The following is a 20003-nucleotide window of genomic DNA, read 5'->3' as shown; positions in this document are numbered from 1 at the left end:
ATCACTATATGCATTCGATCACATTTTGACATTTTTCTCGAAAACATTGCGTTTTACGAAAAAGTATAAAGAGACAAAAAGTTTCTAAATTTAATGGCTTTCTAATGGACTGATAATTTTTAAGAAATTTAAATATGCGATCAAATTTTTTTGGCTCCAAAGACAAGGGAGTTCACGAAAAATTGTTTTAAGGAGGTTCCCCGCCAAAAAACATAGCACCATCAGATTCCACGTCATAAAACCCCCTGTGTACCAAATTTAGCGATTCTCATACAACAGGGTTCTGGGATATAAAAAAAGATTATTCTTAGGGTCGGACTTCAGGGGGCTGTAACTCCGAAAGAAGGGGGCCATTTGGCAAAAATAAAAAATACGGGTCCCATATATTTGTCTTAAGAATCTGTGATCAAATTTTGTTGCATGAATTTCGGAACACCCTGTATATTTGCTTTTAATTGTAATCTAAAATAATAACACATATTAGCAAAATAATAGCAAATATTTCGTTAAACGGTCATTCGGTCATTCCAAAAGTTAAAATTAGAGGGAATGAACTATTGCACTTGTTCCTGAACAAGTTAACTCCTGAGTTAAATTTTAACACCTATCCTCAAAAAGCAATATCAATGATTACAGAAATAGTGGAGGAATACTTAAAACGTAAAGATTTTCTAATTGTTTTTTATTTTCTCTGTTCGCTGGTTACCAGTAATGCATACTAATTCGAGAATATCATTCATTGTTTCTATATGTGATACAAATCACTGTCAGCAAACTAAACTTTTTATAATAGTTCATAAAAATATATCAGGTTTTTTCTTGATGGTCATCGATTTTGTATTTAAAAATATGATTCTGTGAAAAACTGTATTTATCCTCATGTGAGAAAACAAAGAACTAAGTAACCTGGAACTCTCAAACTTAGTTGTGATATCAATCGTCACTTATGTTTCTAGTGGTCTAGATCATACATATTCATATCTCTCTTTATCATTTTAAGATTACAGGAGCTTTGATGGTCCACTTCCATTAGTAAGAGAGATATGACTATTAGGACATGTGATTTGAGATTGATTACTTGCAAATAGTCTAGAACTGCTGGCAGTATGTAACGTTTGTGCCGTCGTTATGGAACTTATTTGGCAAGCGGCAGAAATTTTATTTAGTTTTTACTTATTTTATACTGTTTTACAGCAGTTTTCGAGTTTTATGAGAAATTCTCCTAGGCTGGATTTCAAATTACCGTCATACTGCTAGTCTGCGGTGTCTGCCACTATTTTTCCCGGTTTATAAAAATTGGATGCTTTGACTTACCGTTGCTTCCAGACGGTTAGGGTCCACTTTTTTCCCAGATTTCCTCCCCCCCCCCTTCTGTCTCGAAAATGGCCGTTCTGCCATATATATGAGGTATGAGAAAAAATGCTCCACATCGACTCAGGAGCTTATTTACCACACGGCAGAAAGTTAGGGTTCATGGATTTTTTGATGCGCCATATCCTAGACCAAGGGTCGGCAAGTAATTTTAGGTGGGGTCCGGATACTTTTAAAAATTTTTAACGAAGTCCAGAAAAAAATTCATATTTCTTTCAAATTTTCATTTAAACTCAAATTTAATCTGCTTACTAACCATTAAGAACTCAAAACACACACAATTGTAAAATACTAGAAAAAATGATAAGGTTGGCACTCAGACGTAAAAAAACATTTTTAAAATAATTTATTTGAGTAATTTATACTTTCAAAACATTTTTGGCGGTCCAGTATTTTACCTTCCGCGGTCCGGACCTGGACCGCGGTCCGCCAGTTGCCGACCCTTGGTCTAAATCATTGTTNAAAAAAGTTATGTCGTTTTTAACACATTTAAAACAACACACTACTCAAAGAACTTCAATCCCCAAAATTTTGTGAGGATATTTGCATTTGTTAAATGTTTTATTGTAACACGTGGTGGTAATAGTTTAAATAACTAGATGGATTTCAGTGTACGATAATTCAATAAACAAAGAAATCTAAATACAAAATTTAGATAAATTTGGAACGAATATACTGAAGATGAATTTTTCGAGACAAAACGTTTGAATCTGGTTCGCACTGAGGCAATACAGTTTTGGGGGTCATGAAGGCTTGCAAGAAATGTAATAACATTTCTAGGGTCATATTTTAAAAAATGAAATTGATGATGGTCCTGGAGAGACGAAACGTTACATATAAAAATTGATTATGCCATTCAATAGAGGGCAATAATTGTCCATGAGAAAGTGTTCTTCTTTTTTCAATATCACCTCAAACAAGGCTGAAATTAAACAAAAATGGATTTCCAAAATTTTGTTTTTTTTTCAAATATTTCCAAAACTAATCGTGTTAGCCTTGATTTCTTAGAGGCATAATATTGGTCCCCTGATTACGCAACTTTGCCCCCATTTAAGCTACTTCGTACCTCTTACCGTTTCTGAGATCCCTGTAGTAAGAAGCGAATTTGTAACAGCCTGTATAGTAAATGGCAATGGTGGCGATTTACAAACATTTATTACTTATATAAGAACTATAAAATGCTATATCGTATTAACCGTAACCATGAAATATCTCGAAATGAGTCATGTCATATAAACAGACGAGACCATTTGACTATTGTGTACATTTTTTTTCTCAGTTTGGCAACATACTCTACATTTTCTTCTTTTTTATTGTGGTGAAGCCAAAAAGGTGTCTATTTGTCCTCGAGTTGACTTTAGTTGTCCAAATTTTGCATGTGTAATTTTCTTTGATTTTCTTGCATTCATGTGAATATTTAATGAAAAGACCATCAATTACTATTTTTAAATCCACCAGCGTCTGTATAGCATTTCATATTTTAAACTCAGATTTATGGCACCTGGATACAAATTTATGCAGTATTACATCTTATGTAAGGGGTAGTGACTGTCGGTATTTCATTAATATAATTTTTACCCCATTTTGTAATATTGAAATCTAGCCTATTAAAGAAAAAAAGGTGCTTTTGTTATGGTTCAATAAATCGAAACAGTTTCAAGAAATTCTGGTATACGAAAGTTCATTTGCAAAATTTTATAATACATATTCTGTTTCAATTTCTAACAAGTACTTTAATTGTGTGAAAACATTAAAAAATTGCACAGGATAATTTATTTTCTAGTTTCAAATATTTTCTTGAAATTTTTTTTAATACAAAATAACTCAAGTTATTTTACCTATTAATGTATCAACTAGAACAGGCAACTGCACTTAATTTTGTCTAAATATTTTCTCTCCTGTCACATGTTTTGCATTGTTTGGCATTGTGAGATAATAATGTGTCATAATTCAGGTGTACTGTAAAATTGAAGTGGTACCCTCAATAATAATCGAGTGCACAAATTTGTATCAAGTGATCTGGTACACAGATACTCGTCAGTTATTTTAAAAAATATAATAAAACATTTTTTTTATAACTGCAGCTTTTTAAAAAGAAAAATTATACCAAGGTAATTTCAGCTACATCGGCTTATTTTTCCTCAAGAAAGCTGCCCTAGAAGTTTGAATCGTTCCTTACCAAATTACTGCCTGCTTATTTTATTTATATAACATAGGATCAAAAACACCTCAAATAATTTATTGGTTTTGTTATATTTTTTATTGGTAGGTAGACATTTCGAGAAAATCTGTTTCCTAAAATTTTTACCTTATTCACTGCAAAAATGTATGCTGGTTGCTAAAATGTTCCAGAAGGAAATGGATTTTAATTTTCTACAGAGTAGAAGTTTTCTAGTCCAACTAAACTTAATCTTTTGGTGAACTTTATTTAAATTAACATAGCTCTATTTGAAAGTCAAAGCTTACTAGACTTTATATTTTCTTGCGTGAAATTAGTTACATTCTAAGGGTATGTCAATAGGCCTCGACTATTTTCGAATAATGGTTACTTGCTCTAATTTTTTAAAAAGCCTAATAAAGTTCCAAATTTAAGAAGAGAATTAAGTTAGATGCAGTTGATTAAAAATAATTTTTTTTAAATGCAACATCATACTTTTTTGCAGTAAATAATGTGACACTTTATGAGACACCTGCGTTTTGTCTCTCTGCCAACAAGAAAAAAAAATGGCAAAAAATTACTCTTTCAGGCATTCTTTGTAACCTTTATGTTTTAGGTAAGAATTATTTCTTAATGAACATGCGGTTATGCCCATGTTCATTTTCACGTACTCGAATAAACTTCTGCAGATCAAATTTCATTGAAAAATTTTGAAGTGTTATCTTAAAAAATTTAATAAAAAACATATATTTGTAGTAACCGTAACTTTTTAAGGAAGCAAAACTGTGCTAAGATAGTTTGACCTAAATTAGTTTATTTTCTATCAATGAAGTTACTTTTCCACGTTATTCTCTCCTTTTTGGTTAATACTATTTAGTTATTAATTAACTCAAATGCATTGCAATTATTCATCCTCATTACAAAAATGTTTTTTGAAAGTAAAGCATACTTGACGTAAATAACAGATTGTTTCAGAACAAAGCACCGGTATACACAATACATTTAAAGAAATGATAAACAGTACTACAGGGTGTCCCGAAATTTATGCAACAAAATTTGGTCATAGATTCTTTAGACAAATTTAGGGGATCTGTATTTTTCTTTTTGCCAACTGGCCCCTTCTTTCGGAGTTACAGCCCCCTGAAATCTGCTCCTTAGAAGTCTTTTTTATATCTCAAAACCATGTATGAGAATCACTAAAGGACCCCGCAGGTTTCTTATGGAAAATGGCTTTCAGCCGATAGTTTTGAAACTTTGGATTTGAATAGTTCTCGAAGCGTAGATAAAAAGTTATCATAGGCACTAAGCTGAGAAAATTATATTTTCCGAGATATAGTCGATGAAAGCTAGGAGTTATAGCACCGCGAAGTATAAAGAGAATCTTAGCTTGTAAGGTCAAATGAAAAGAAGCCGTGCAATCTGTCCCAAACACATGTTTCTTACGTTATCGGGGTCACTCAATCCGAATCTGCCATCCATTCGGCTGTGCGGATGAGTTTCAAGATCACATCAAGATCAAATGAAGGTCATTGTAAGATCATTGTAAATGTAATCTGTCTCAAACATATGTAGTCATATTGTAATAATATTAAATAATATTTTATTACAGCTTTAGGATATATTTTATTATATTGTATTGCGCATTTGCAAAGTATACAGTGAGAAGTCTTAAGAGGATAACAGGTTGTAAGATGTTCCACGGCCAACCTAGTTCTGAATCATTTTCAAATAAGAAATAATATTGTCTGAAATAAAAGGTATAACATAAATTATAATTAAGTAATTCAATTATCATTTAATTATTTGCAATCATTGTAGTATTTAATAGCGGATCATCTAGGTACTTCACATGTGGTTGATGGCGGGCATAGCCTAGAAACCAAAAAACACTGGCCACATGAGCACAAGTACCTACTACTCTCGCCCCTGAGTAACACGTGCAATAATGTGCTAGGATTGGACCATTATCTTAATCACCACCATAATTATCTAAGTATTCATCCACGTTGATATAACTAATGAATATTTGATGTCTTGCAGCATTTCGGAATCTTGAGAAAATTCGTATTCTTAGAAGTTCTGTTCATCTATATGTTCATCCAATTGAAATTCATCATCATTTTCCCTAAGCACCTTCTGTATACTGTATACCCTGTATAGCATCTGTATACAAGAAAGGATGGCTGATTTGGATTCAGTAACTCCGACAATCTAAAAAATATGTGTTTTGGACAGATTGCACGGCTTCTCTTCATTTGACCTTGCAATGAGTCTTCTTCAATTTATACCTCGCGGTACTATAACTCCTACCTTTCGGCGACTATATTTCGAAAAATATAATTTTCTCAGCTTAGTGCCTATGACAACTTTTTATCTAAGCTTCGAGAACTATTCAAATCCAAATTTTCAGAACTATCGGCTGGAACCCATTTTCCATAAGGAACCTGCGGGGTCATTTGGTACACAGGGGTTTTATGACATGTGGAATCTTACAATGCTACGCTTTTTGGCGAGAAACCCCATTAAGACACTTTTTCGTGGGCCCCTTGTCTTTGGAACCAGATAAAGTTGGTTGCAATGGTTTTTATTATTTTTTTAAATTATTAGTTATCTAGAAAGCCATTGAATTTAGAGACTTTTTGTCTCTTGATATTTGTTTCGTTAAACGCAATATTTTTTAGGAAAATGGCGAATCACGATATGCATTTGATTACATTTTGACATTTTTTTCAAAAACATCGCGATATACGAAAAAAGTATAAAGAAACAAAAAGTTTCTAAATTTAATGGCTTTCTAGTGGACTGATAATTTTTAAGAAATTTAAATATGCGATCAAATTTTTTGGCCTCCAAAGACAAGGGAGTTCACGAGAAATTGTTTTAAGGAGGTTCCCCGCCAAAAAACATAGCACCATCAGATTCCACATGTCATAAAACCCCCTGTGTACCAAATTTAGCGATTCTCATACAACAGGGTTCTGGGATATAAAAAAAGATTATTCTTAGGGGCGGACTTCAGGGGGCTGTAACTCCGAAAGAAGGGGGCCATTTGGCAAAAATAAAAAATACGGGTCCCATATATTTGTCTTAAGAATCTGTGATCAAATTTTGTTGCATAAATTTCGGAACACCCTGTATATTTGCTTTTAATTGTAATCTAAAATAATAACACATATTAGCAAAATAATAGCAAATATTTCGTTAAACGGTCATTCGGTCATTCCAAAAGTTAAAATTAGAGGGAATGAACTATTGCACTTGTTCCTGAACAAGTTAACTCCTGAGTTAAATTTTNTCTTTTATTCCACTTGATCTTCTCAGACAATTTGTCAGATTTGTATAGCACTTCGAGTGGTACTTCGCTTCTTTGGCAACTAAATCGCCACCCTCGAGGAACGCTTTAAGTTCAACGTTATTGGTAATTTCGGAACATCTCTTAATTTTATCGTCTTGTAGAGAAGAAACCTTATATAAAGATTTTCGAGTAATACCCTTCTTATTGCATATAAAACATATTTCATCTTTCATTTTAATAGATAATGTTGTACGGGCCCCAGACCTTGATTTTTCGTTTGATTCTGATGGAGCCTGTAGACTGTCTTCAAATGACGTACTGGGCAAGGACGATGAAAGTTTGCGTTTCTTTGCCCTGTCAAGTTTTGTTTTATTGAAGTCACACTTTTTGTGCCACTTTGCATTGTTTCTTCGAAATTTTCCTTCTATTCCATCTCCCTCATTTAATTTTTGTAAATCCAAACCATGGGGCACTGCACCTATATCCTGAAATTCCATTAAATTTTCTGTAAGCGTCCTGTACACACACACATTGCTGAATCACCAACAAGTGATTCAGCAATGTGTGTGGCAATGCAAATCAAGTTTTCATCACTAGATTTTTGACATAAACAACATATTGTCCAATCTATGGCACTGGTACTAGAAGGAGATTCAGAGTTAATATCTGCCAGCCGCAGAGGCCTTGAAGCCATTTTCAAAAATTTTGATAAATGTCAAATCTGAAACAAAGAAGGTCTAATGTTTGAAATAAGTAAACCTTCATAATAGAATGAAAATAAATATAAGAGAACGCCACAAATCAACAAATTACAAAGAGACCTAACATTTAAAAAATATTTGTTATTTTTTTGAAAAATGTGCAGAATCCTTAAGGTGTAGAGATAAATGTATAGGGACAAAAAAGTGTCCTCTTTACATGTGCTTTCAAACAAAAAAAATAAAATCGAAATCGGACTGTTAGGAGCTGAGATACAAGGAAATTAGTGCAGCAAATGGCGGCCATCTTTAATGGCCGCCATTTTGGTGTTCTACACGGATTTTCAAGTGGCTCCCTATCTGGAAAGTTGCCTGTTGGCATCAACTATGACCACAGAATGTGGCACATTCCAATCAAAATATGCAGCTTTTTAGCGTTTTTAGCCATGTACCCGACATACTAAAAAGTTTTTGAGATGAACAGTCATGTGTAGACACAGGACAAAATTTTCATTTTACTTGTTACCTCATTTCTAATACAAAATAATTTTATGGTTCTTTAAATGTCGCTATAACCAAACTTCACTCTATGTGTGACAGAGACGGTGATTATTTTCAATAATTTTCATGAACATTCGATTATAAGCCCACAAAGCATTACTTCGTTTTTATTATAAAATCATTCAAATCCAAACATATTGGTCTACTAAATAATTACGCAAAAATCTTCAATAACAACAAACTGAGCAATATTTGCTTAATTTAGATCAAGTTTTATCATATGTTTTTGCTTTGGCAACTTAGCGGTATGACTGATTTGAAATTCATAAAGCTAGATTACCAAAGCAGAAATGCATGAGTAACATCAAGGACATTATGGTAAGTTTCCTGTACGTAGAAGACCCATTTTGTTTGAATTTTGTATAGTTTGTTAGATTGTTTTTAGCTAAGCTTAATAACAAAAAACATGTAATTTAGGGATTTTTATTTCAAGAAATTTAATCATAACACTGATTAATATTGTCTCGTTTTAGGATCCAGCAAAGATAATGTGGATGGGTCAGTTGAGAGACCAACTAAAAGATGGAACTCTATGGTTGAAGCTGAAACTAAACATAATAGAGACACTCCACAAGTAACTCTTTCTCAACCGATTATAACATATCGACCATCTTCAATTGATCAATTAATAAATGATTTGAAGACCACTAGAAGGGAACAAGTATGTTTTTCGCAGCCCACTCAATATGAAGACCTTATGATACAATTCACTCAAAGTCCTATTACGAAAGATAATTTCCATAATTTAAGCAAGAGGATGACAAGATTTTACGTGACAGTTTCTTATGAAAAAACCTTAGAAGCCTTATGTTCAGTGCTTGATACTTTGCATTATTCATGGACTACTGATGCTTCAGGTGCTGTAAGTAAAGAGATTTTATTTTACATGTAAATGTAATAATGTAAACCATAACTTCTGTCAGTTGCTTGCTTTGCACATAGTGTGATTACTGTAATACAAAATATAATCTGATATAAAAATATTGACAAGTTAGAAATATTGATGAATTATTTTGACAGGAACGTTCTTTGCATGTTTAGTCTTATACAGCAACAGCTTTGCATTTGTAACTCAGATTAGACTATTTTGATTTAGCTTCTATTAAAAACCATTACGTAATTCTAAATTTTAACTGTACAGGGTGTCCGGGAAAATGTGGGAAATCTTTTGGGTGCAGATAAAACATGAAAAAATAAGATGACAAGTTCCTATAAAAATTTTTTGTACAGGCCCTACAAAGATATGTGTCCCTGAAGGGCGCCGCTGGAAATCAGTTCTTCTTGGATAACTTGCAAAGGACTTGATATAATTTAATAAAGATTTTATGTGATGGACACTAGTAAGGACCTCTTAAAATAGTGTTCTTGAAACATATTTAGCTTTTTTAGTTTATCATAAGCGGGCTAAGGTTTAGAACTTAATGCCTAAATTTTTAACACCCTGTATGATAAAGACTAAAATATTAAATCTGGGTAGCTTCATCCTTAGACTAAAAAAAGGTACTCTTGTTTATTGTCGATAAAATGAACTGTTTACGAGAAGAAGAATAATAACCGAATTCATGTTCTATTTTTAATATGTAAAAAGGGCCATAATTTCTATTTTTTTTTCTCGACAATACAATGCGATACAAAAGTCATTCAAACAACAGGAAAGTTTCATTTTAAGATGTTTAATCTGAAAAAATACAAAATTAAAAAAAACGCAATGGTGTCCCAAGAGGCACCTTAACGAAATTATTGAAAAACTTCATAAGAGGGTTCAACATGGGCTCCGTGAAGTCTGATACACTCACGGGCATGACGAATTGAGGACTGATGTAGCTGCTACAATAACCCAGCATAGTTCCTTATCACATCACAATGAAATGTGATTCTCTGTAGAAGTTCCTCCCTAGTGTCAACCGGAGTGGAATACATTAATTGTACGAGGTGTCCCCACAGGTAAAAATCCAGAGGCGTTAGGTCGGGAGATCCAGAAGGCCAGGCAATAGGTCCTTCCAACGGTTTTGATAGATGATACTCAGGTGCTCCCGCACACCAATGCTGAAATGAGGTGGTGCCCATCGTGCATAAAGTACATGTTTCGGCGGGTTTCAATTGGTAAGTGTTCTATTAAATCTTGAAAAGCGTTCTGAAGGAACTCCAAATAAAGTTGTCCATTCAATTGTTCCGGCAATACGAATGGTCCAATTAAAATATTGCCAATGATTCCTGCCCAGATGTTAATTGATTGGAACTGATGTTGATGATGCGAAGCAATAGTGGCATGAGGATTTTCATCAGACCATACATGTGTGTTGTGTAAATTGGTGATACCATTTTTGGTAAACCTTGCTTCATCCGTGAAAAGAATAGTGATAATGAAGTTTACATTATTTCGTTGCTGATCCAATAGTCAATTTGCAAACTGCATTCTACAAGGAAAATCTTCTGGAAATCAGTTCATGTATTTTTTGCAAATGGTATGGATATAAGGGCTGTTCTTGAAGAACTTCATGTACTATTGTTTTCAATGTATTAAACTGTGCTGATAATTTTTGAGTGCTCATTGATGGAGTGTCCTACAGCAATTAAAATATTTTCCTCTAATTGTGGCGTATGTATGGTTCTTCTCAGACCAGCATCAGTACTATTTTTTTTTCCAAAATTTCCTACAAATATGGAGAAATTCTCCCTTAGATGTTGGTCAACTCGTTGAAATGTCTTCTGATTTGGTAGAGCGCGATTAGGAAATCTGTCATGATATAATCTTCTGGCTTGTAAAGAATTGCAAGACGCAAGGCCATACATGAAATGCATATTTGCATACTCAATAAACGTGTATTCCATATTTCACCACGAAATCCAAAAATCAGTAAATTACTAACGAAATGAAAGATCAATGTGTCAGCGATGTCACTTTGTCGTCAAGAAAAAAAAAAAAAAAATAGAAATTGTGGCCCTTTTTATTAAAAATAAAACATGAATTCGTTTATTATTCTTTTTCTCGTAAACGGTTCATTTTATCAACAATAATCAAGAGAACCTTTTTTTTTAGTCTAAGGTTCAGATTTATTATTTTAAAATCTTTATCATACAGGGTGTTAAAAATTTAGGCATTAAGTTGTAAAGCTTAGCCCGTCCCTGGTATACTAAAAAAGCTAAATATATTTTAACACTATTTTAAGAGCTCCTTACCAGTGTCCATCATATAAAATTTTTGTTAAATTGTATTAAGTACCTTAAAAGTTATTCAAGAAAAAACGATTTCCAACGGCGTCCTTCAGGGACACATATCTCCGTAGAGAGGGCCTGTACGAAAAAATTTTATAGGAACTTGTCATCTTATTTTTTCATGTTCTGTCTGCACCCGAGAGATTTCCCACATTTTCCCGTACACTCCGTATATGGGTACCATGCGTTGATTACTAATATTGTTTTTTGACCACTATGTGATTTGCAATGTATACAGTTTATTTTACATTGTGTCCATTCATATATTCAACATCTGAAACAATACTTACTTGCTATTCTGTGTAATGTTCCAATGACTGATTGTGAATTTTAACTTAAATATAAAAGCTGATTAAGCAAAAAATAATATAGTGTTTAAAAAATTCCATCCCCTTTTTGGGGGTGAATCAGTTTGAATGACCTTTGTTTAGGTCTCAAAAAGCCTTCTGGAAGCATGTCACAATCATTTTATAATTCATAAGTATGGCCAAAAGTTGACCATTTCTTTTTGTGCAGAAATGAAAAAAGTGCCTACCTACATTTTTTTTTAATTTTGTTTAGGGTATTTTTACTTAGAGTGACCTGAAACACAAATAATCCATTTTTGTAGTACTGGCAAAGAGTGCTAGCCAAATGACAAACATAAAAGTCTGTAATCAACCAGAAAATATTACTGTCACTTTTAGTCATTTTTTTATTTCAAAAATCATGTTTCCATTGAACTGGTGTTTTATTCCATTTAGATATGAATATGTCATATCTTCATCGAAGAATATTTGTTTTTTTTTTTTTAATTTCTAAAGTATCTTTATATTTTTATTGGGCATTTGAGACTAGAACATTCTTCTAGATCTTCCTGTAACAGCATATACATTCTGTTATTTAAAAAATTCGGACCCGTTAAGTAGTTTGTTTACAGCTGTTAATTTTGTTAATCCACCTAAAGTATGTTCCACGGTTTTTACTATGTTGTTGAAGAGTTTGCTTAAAATTTTGTATCAACGGAATTTCTTGTGCTGAATTGTTGAAAATGTTGGAGAAGACGTACGGTAATTCCATTTCAACAAAAACTCAAGCATACGAATGATTTGCCATGTTCTGGTTGTCCTTCAACGTCTTCAACTGAAGAAAACATTGATAAAGTGAAGGAAATGTACTTGCAAATGGTCATTATAGTTCAAGAGAGCTGTCATAAGAACTAAACATACCTCACGAATCAGTGTGCATAATTTTAGTAGACGGTTTGAAGAGTTGAATTTTCTTCAAAAAGAGCATCACAAACAAGTTGCTGAAGACATAATTGAACGAGTTATTTTGGATTCTCTATTCATACAACGCATAATGAGTTTGACATGCAGACGAGTCAACAATCTCTCAATGGGGCTTTTTTCTAATGAGCCGAAAGCAAAAAACCACGTGAAAATCATTCAAAAATCAGTCATGATGACTGTTTTCTTTAACTATCGTGGTGTTGTCCACACAGAATTCTTTCCGGATGGAGAAACAATGAACAAAGAACATTATCTGCGCGTTATGAGACATTTAAGAGAGTATCTGCTGCAAAAGACCAGATTTTTAGAAGGACAGTTCTTAGATTTTGCACCACGATAATGCACCATCACATAACGCGATAATTGTGAATAAATTTTTGACCAAAAAGTCAATTAATGTTATCGAACCTCTTTCCCAAACTAACATTACCTCTATGTGGAACACGTTTTATGTCAATAGAAGTCATAAAACAAAAATTGCTGAAGGAGTTGAAGTCCATACCGGAATGTGTGTTTAAAAAGTGCTTTGACGATTGTGTTGTTCATTGGAAAAAGTGTATAACTTCAAATGGAGCCTATTTTGAAGGAAACAAAATAAATTTTGATGATTAATTGAATATGTATTTTTTTGACAGAATGTTTTGCCCAAATAACACTTTAAAAAACCTGTTGTTATGTCATAAACATTCCGATTTCATTTTTTAATGAATAGGTGTATTGTCAACATTTGTGTTTCATCTTCCAGCCACTGAGAAAGATCTAATAGATTTAATAAGATGTTTCTAATCTTATCTTATTCTCTAATTTTGGCTACCAAAAAGTTGGAGCAGTAGGCTATGGCTTTGAATTATAAAGTGAATGAGACATGCCCTAATGTGCTTATATGCCTATCTAACAAAAATTTTGTTAAAATCAGTGGTTAGTCATTAATAGATATCAAGGATGTTTGGAATCAAACAGAACAAGACTCACTTTACTGATGAAATATGAACAGAAAACAAAAGAATAAAATTAATACTCAATAGTAACACTAAATATAAAAGCTCGGGAAATACGTAAAAGTAAAAATACTTATTTGTTTTAGTTTTTAGTTTTCAAACAAGAATTCAAACAAGATTTCAGTGTCATTCTCAAGTTTCTGTAAGTTCTCCGGACTGAAATTTTGATGTGATTATGTGCAAATAAAAAGTCCATTCAATTTACTGTTGATATTGAGACATGAATTACATATTAATACAAGGTGTCCCGAAATTCATGCAACAAAATTTGGTATGTTATTTATCGCTAACGGTTGGTTCTAAAGACTTCCTTAATTGAGCGATGTGAATTATGATGTAACAGTCGTTATTGTAAAGTATGAATTGGGCTGGGCGGGGACTTAGTTTATTTGTCAAAATCCTAAATTTTGGATCCTTTTTGCAATGCAGGTTTGTGTAAGAATTTTTAGTTTATTGTTTTATACTCGATTATTAATATTTTTAATAAAAAAATGTCATTAAAGCATATATTCATTTTCTGTCCCCTTGGAAATTTTCCTGGCAGCGCCCATGCTTGTAGAACAGCATATCGGATGATTATTATTTAATTTAATGCATCACGATGCTCCAAGAGTGATGCAGATGCAGATGCCATATTGGTATTTGTTCAATAAATATTAGATTTATACTTGTCTTTTTTATATCTCAAAATCATGTTGTACGAGGATCACTAAATTTGGTACATAGGGGTTTTATGACATGTGGAATCTCACAGTGCTATGCTTTTTGGGAGAAACCAACTTAAGACACTTTTTTGGGGGCCACCTTGTGTTTGGAACAAGAAAAATTTGGTCGCAAATTAGATTTTTTTAAAAATTGTTAAATAGAAAGCCATTGAATTTAGAAACTTTTTTGTCTCTTGATTTGTTTCGTAAAACGCAATGTTTTTGAGGAAAATGGCAAATCACGATATGCATTCTATTACATTTTGACATTTTTATTGAAAACATTGCCTTTTACGAAAAAAGTATAAGGAGACAAAAAGTTTCTAAATTTAATGGCTTTCTAGTGGACTGATAATTTTTAAGAAATTTAATTATGCGACGAAATTTTTTTGGCCCACAAAAAATTGTCTTAAAATTGTCCCCCCAAAAAACGTAGTACCATCAGATTCCACATCATAAAACCCCTGTGTACCAAATTTAGTGATTCTCGTACAACAGGGTTCTGAGATATAAAAAAAAAGATTATTCTTAGGGGCGAACTTCAGGTTACAGGTCCCCTAAATTTGTCTTAAGACCAAATTTTGTTGCATGAATTTCGGGACACCCTGTATATTTGGTGATAATTCCTGACATGTACCATCTAGATCTTTCCATATGTTTTCCAAAGTACACCTAAAGGACTCCACAGGGTCCTTATGGAAATTGGCTTTCGGTCAAATTCGCTGAAACTTTGGGAAAACAGGTTCAAATGAGTAGAACAATAGTTATCAAGGGTACAAATCTCAAAAGTCTATAGATTTAGAGATATTTCCCTACTACAGTTTAGAATAGAGAATGAAAAGACCTTTCAAATAAGGTAGCACAAGACCCTACTTCCCATTTAAAAATTTAGGGGTTGCAACTACCACTCGAAGGGGCTGAATTTAGGACGTCATTTCAGAATCCAAAATCGACGTGTCTCATAATAATTGAGATACTGAATTTATTTGGCTGTTCCACTCTGTATGTATCTATATTATATGTATGTGCATAAACATACTCATATATTTGTTAGATTTACTCTCCAGGTTACAATCTACCACAACATATATATCTAAGTGCCGATGCCTAATCTGTCAAATGTTGCTTGTGTGTTAACACCACAGGAGGTAAAAATTCACTTAAAAATGGCAATTTAATAGAGAAGTATCTGAAAATTTATGGACTTTTGAACTTTGTGCTCATGAGAACTTTTGTTCTACCTCTGAAACCTATCTTTTCTCAAAGTTTCAGCGAATTTGACTGAAAGTCAATTTCCATAAGGATCCTCCTGGGTTTTTTGTTTGTAACACTTTTTTTCTTTAATGGCAATACTGACTGGACATATCAACTTATCTACAGGGCGATTCATAACATACAGTGTGTCCTGTTTTTCCTCTGAAAATGTGAGAAGGCTGTGGACTTTCCATAAGCCAATTTTTTTGCAAATAGTACCCTGAAGGGAGGTTATATTTTAGTAATCATTTTATTGATGCGACAAAAGCCTGACTTACTACGATTTTTAGAAAAAGTCATTTTTCCAAAAAGTGGTATTAGGCATTTTTTTATCAAAAAGATAATATTACCAGGCTGTTCAACACCCATCAAAATACCCAAATACCAAATTTGTTCGACAAATGTCTAATGCATGTTTTTTTATGGAGTGCCAAAATTCGAAAAATCGGATAACTAAAAATTATAATAAGCAGGTCAAAGATTGCTATGAAAGTGGAAATAAGTACCAATCGGACAAAGAAAAAATACAGACTATAAATTTAACACTTTATCAATATCAATATATATTATCAATACGAAGTTATTAAACAAAAAAATTGAAAACAATTAAATTAAATTTTAGTTTTCTCCAGTAAACCTCCTTCTAATCGAACACGTTTTTCCAATCGTCTCCTTAAATTTAAAAATACTTTACTAGCTGCTGTGGAGTAATTTCTGCACAAGCTTGTCTTATGCGATTCTTTAGGTCATTCAAATTCCTTGGTCTGCTTTTATAAACTTTTGTTTTATAAAACCCCCAAAAGTAAAAGTCCATAGGGGACAAATCAGGGGATCTTGGTGGTCATTGTACTACTGGACTCCTTCTCCCAGTCCACTTATTCCGAAACTGGTGATTAAGTCAATTAATGACTGCGGCAGTGTTGTGGATTGGAGCTCCATCCAACTGTAAATAAATATTTTTTCTTTCCAATAAAAGAATATCCTGTATAATGTCCCATAATTCATTATTTATGTTTATAAAAATAAAACAAAGTTTAAAACAAATTGTGATATTCATCACTTAAATACGAGACAGAAGNTCAAAAGTCTATAGATTTCGAGATATTTCCCTGCTACAGTTTAGAATAAAGAATGAAAAGACAATTTCCATAAGGATCCTCCTGGGTTTTTTGTTTGTAACACTTTTTTTCTTTAATCGCAATACTGACTGGACATATCAACTTATCTACAGGTTGATTCATAACATACAGTGTGTCCTGTTTTTCCTCTGAAAATGTGAGAAGGCTGTGGACTTTCCGCAAGCCAATTTTTTTGCAAATAGTACCCTGAAGGGAGGTTATATTTTAGTAATCATTTTATTGATGCGACAAAAGCCTGACTTACTAAGATTTTTTAAAAGAGTCATTTTTCCAGAAAGTGGTATTAGGCATTTTTTTATCAAAAAGATAATATTACCAGGCTGTTCAACACCCATCAAAATACCCATATACCAAATTTGTTTGACAAATGTCTATTGCGTGTTTTTTATGGGGTGCCAAAATTCGAAAAATCAGATAACTAAAAATTATAATAAGCAGGTCAAAGATTGCTATGAAAGTGGAAATAAGTACCAATTGGACAAAGAAAAAATACAGACTATAAATTTAACACTTTTAATTGAGGCCACAGTAAAATTAATAATTAACGTATTAAAAATGTAATGAATTATGAATACGAAGTTATTAAACAAAAAATTGCAAAACAATTAAATTTTAGTTTTCTCCAGTAAACCTCCTTCTAATCAAACACGTTTTTCCATTCATCTTAAATTTAAAAATACATTACTAGCTGCTGTGGAGTAATTTCTGCACAAGCTTGTCTTATGCGATTCTTTAGGTCATTCAAATTCCTTGGTCTTCTTTTATAAACTTTTGTTTTATAAAACCCCCAAAAGTAAAAGTCCATAGGGGACAAATCAGGGGATCTTGGTGGTCATTGTACTATTGGACTCCTTCTCCCAATCCACTTATTCCGAAACTGGTGATTAAGTCAATTAATGACTGCATGACTGTGACAGTGTTGTATTAATAAATATTTCTTCTTTCCAATAAAATAATATTCTGTATAATGTCCCATAATTCATTATTTACAAACTGAAGAAATACCTCACCATTTAAGTGTAAAAAAGGAAGGGACCTATTACCTGGTGCTTTGAAATTCCGCAAAACACATTAACTTTCTGGGAAAACAATTACAAAATTAGGATTATTTTCATTCCAAAATCTGATATTTTGAGAAGAAAAACTACCGACTGAAATTTCTACCCCAATCTAATAATCTCTATTTTTTTCTTGTAAAGATAAATATTCAGCCATGGTTGCAAGAGATTCTTACTTTATAACACTAACTAGTTTATCAGTAACAGTTAAATGTAAAAAATGTCAGCAATGAAGCTTTTATTTTTCATCATAGCCTCCTGTATTATTTCAATTATTGTTTAAAACATTATTTAAAAATTCAGTATAATTGGTAAACTACTGTCATAACGTAAGAATATCTTCCAATTATAGAAGAATTTTCTTACAGAATAAAAGCTACCTATGTAAAGTATTTTTAAATTTAAGAAGACAATTGGAAAAATGTGTTGTACTGGAAGGAGGTTTGGTGGAGATAACTAAAATTTAATTTAGATTGTTTAGCATTTTTTTTTACAACTTAGTATTTATATTATAATTCATTACATTTTTAGTACGTTGATTATAATTTTTACTGTGGCCGCAATTAAATGTTAAATTTATAGTGTCTGTATTTTTTCTTTGTCCGATTGGTACTTGTTTTCATTTTCTTGGCAATCTTTTACCTGCTTATTATAATTTTTAGTTGTCTGATTTTTCGAAGTTTGGCACCCCATGAAAAACACTCAGTAGACATTTGTCAATCAAATTTGGTATATGGGTATTTTGATGAGTGTTGAATAGCCTGAATATTATCTTTTTATAAAAAAATTTTTAGTACCACTTTCTGGAAAAATGACCCTTTTAAAAAATCGTAGTAGGCCAGGCTTTTGTAAAAAAATTAGTTTGCGGAAAGTCCACAGACTTCTCACATTTCAGGTGTTAACCTGAAAAACGGGACACACTGTATGTAAAAAAATTAGAAAACAGCATAAAAAATGTTGCAAGCAAATGTATTAAAAAATTTCCTCTATTAATATGATTAGATACAGAATTGGAAACTGTTTTCAAATTCTGTGTTATAACAAATATAGAGCCTTCATAAATGTTTACAAGCCACGTGACCCCCAAGCTTAGGCAATAAGGCAACCCAATATTGCATGACTAGTACTGGTAACGAAAAATCTCTAAATCTTGGCATCACCAGTACTATTGATTTCTTTACAATAAACAGTAACAAACCGTTGTGCTTACACTCAAGATAATGGGATCACTGATGGTTGAATAGAATCTTGTAAAAAATTACACCCATCACAGTCAGTGAAACAGAATGTTGTGTTTTAATGTAATCTTAACCTTATTGATTTAGTTTTGCCGAAATTTAATTGCCAACATGAAGGAAATTAAATTACTGTTTCAAACAAAATTACTGGTCACATGGCTTGTAATCATTTATGAAGGCTCTGTAACAATGATACATACTTTTTGTAGGTTACAATTTCTACAGTCGACTTCATGAAAAATCAGTTAATATTCAAAGCAAATCTGTTTGAAATGGATGGTAGAATTCTACTTGATTTCCGACTCTCTAAGGGCTGTGGTTTAGAATTTAAGAAAAAATTTTTAAAATTAAAATCTTGTCTTTGTGATATCATTGATAAATAATATGAAGTATTAAAGTATTAAATCAAGTTAAGTATTCTGTTAATACAAGCATTTTTGTTATAGTTTTTTCAGTTTGATAATAAATTGTTTTAAAAATATTTGTTATTCAATAATTAGTCTCTCATCAATTAAGCTCTTTCGTTAAAGTTCTTAGTTGATAAGAGTTGTTATATTCTGAAAGTTTAAACAGAAAATAAAACTTCTTTACAGAATTTTTTCTAAAAAATTAGTTCTCTGGGAACAATGAAAGCTGATAATTTAATTCCTGTTTCTAAATTTGACTCGTAATATTGATTTACGCCTTACTTGTCTTACAGGTAGAAACCCAAATACAAGTATAATTTTTTTTATCCTGATCCTCAGAAACATTCTGAACTTAAAAGTTAATCAATACAGAAAAAATCTATCACATATCTAAAACAAAGTAATGAAAGTAAAATTTATAAAAAAATAATAAAAAGGAATAATGTAAACAAAAATAGTGAAAGTTATGACAAATAAAAAAAAATTGAGCTTTCAATGAATTAACATTTGGAAAATTAAGAAGCAATGAAAAAGAACAGGTAAACATATTCAATATTCACTATTGTGTACTATGATTCTTCTCTAGCAAAAGTATTCGTATAGGAGAGCATGCAACACACAGAAGATCTGTACTG

At 32.2% G+C, this 20003-nt stretch overlaps 1 protein-coding gene across 1 annotated transcript in view; it reads left to right on the top strand.

The window, feature by feature from the left end:
* Positions 1–19442, top strand: part of LOC108914024 (serine/threonine-protein kinase grp) — a 24763-nt gene extending 5321 nt beyond the window's left edge. Inside the window, exons 6-7 of the mRNA XM_018719714.1 lie at positions 8557–8945; positions 19171–19442. Of these exons, the coding sequence (XP_018575230.1) occupies positions 8557–8945; positions 19171–19344 (563 nt within the window). The 3' untranslated portion in view covers positions 19345–19442. The remainder of the gene's footprint in view (positions 1–8556; positions 8946–19170) is intronic.
* The last annotated feature ends 561 nt before the right edge of the window (positions 19443–20003 follow it).

Source organism: Anoplophora glabripennis, unplaced genomic scaffold (genome assembly GCF_000390285.2).
Source record: "Anoplophora glabripennis isolate ALB-LARVAE unplaced genomic scaffold, Agla_2.0 scaffold1250, whole genome shotgun sequence".
NCBI lineage: Eukaryota > Metazoa > Arthropoda > Insecta > Coleoptera > Cerambycidae > Anoplophora > Anoplophora glabripennis.
Note: the sequence above shows the minus strand (reverse complement) of the source record. Positions and strands in the feature narration are given on the sequence as shown.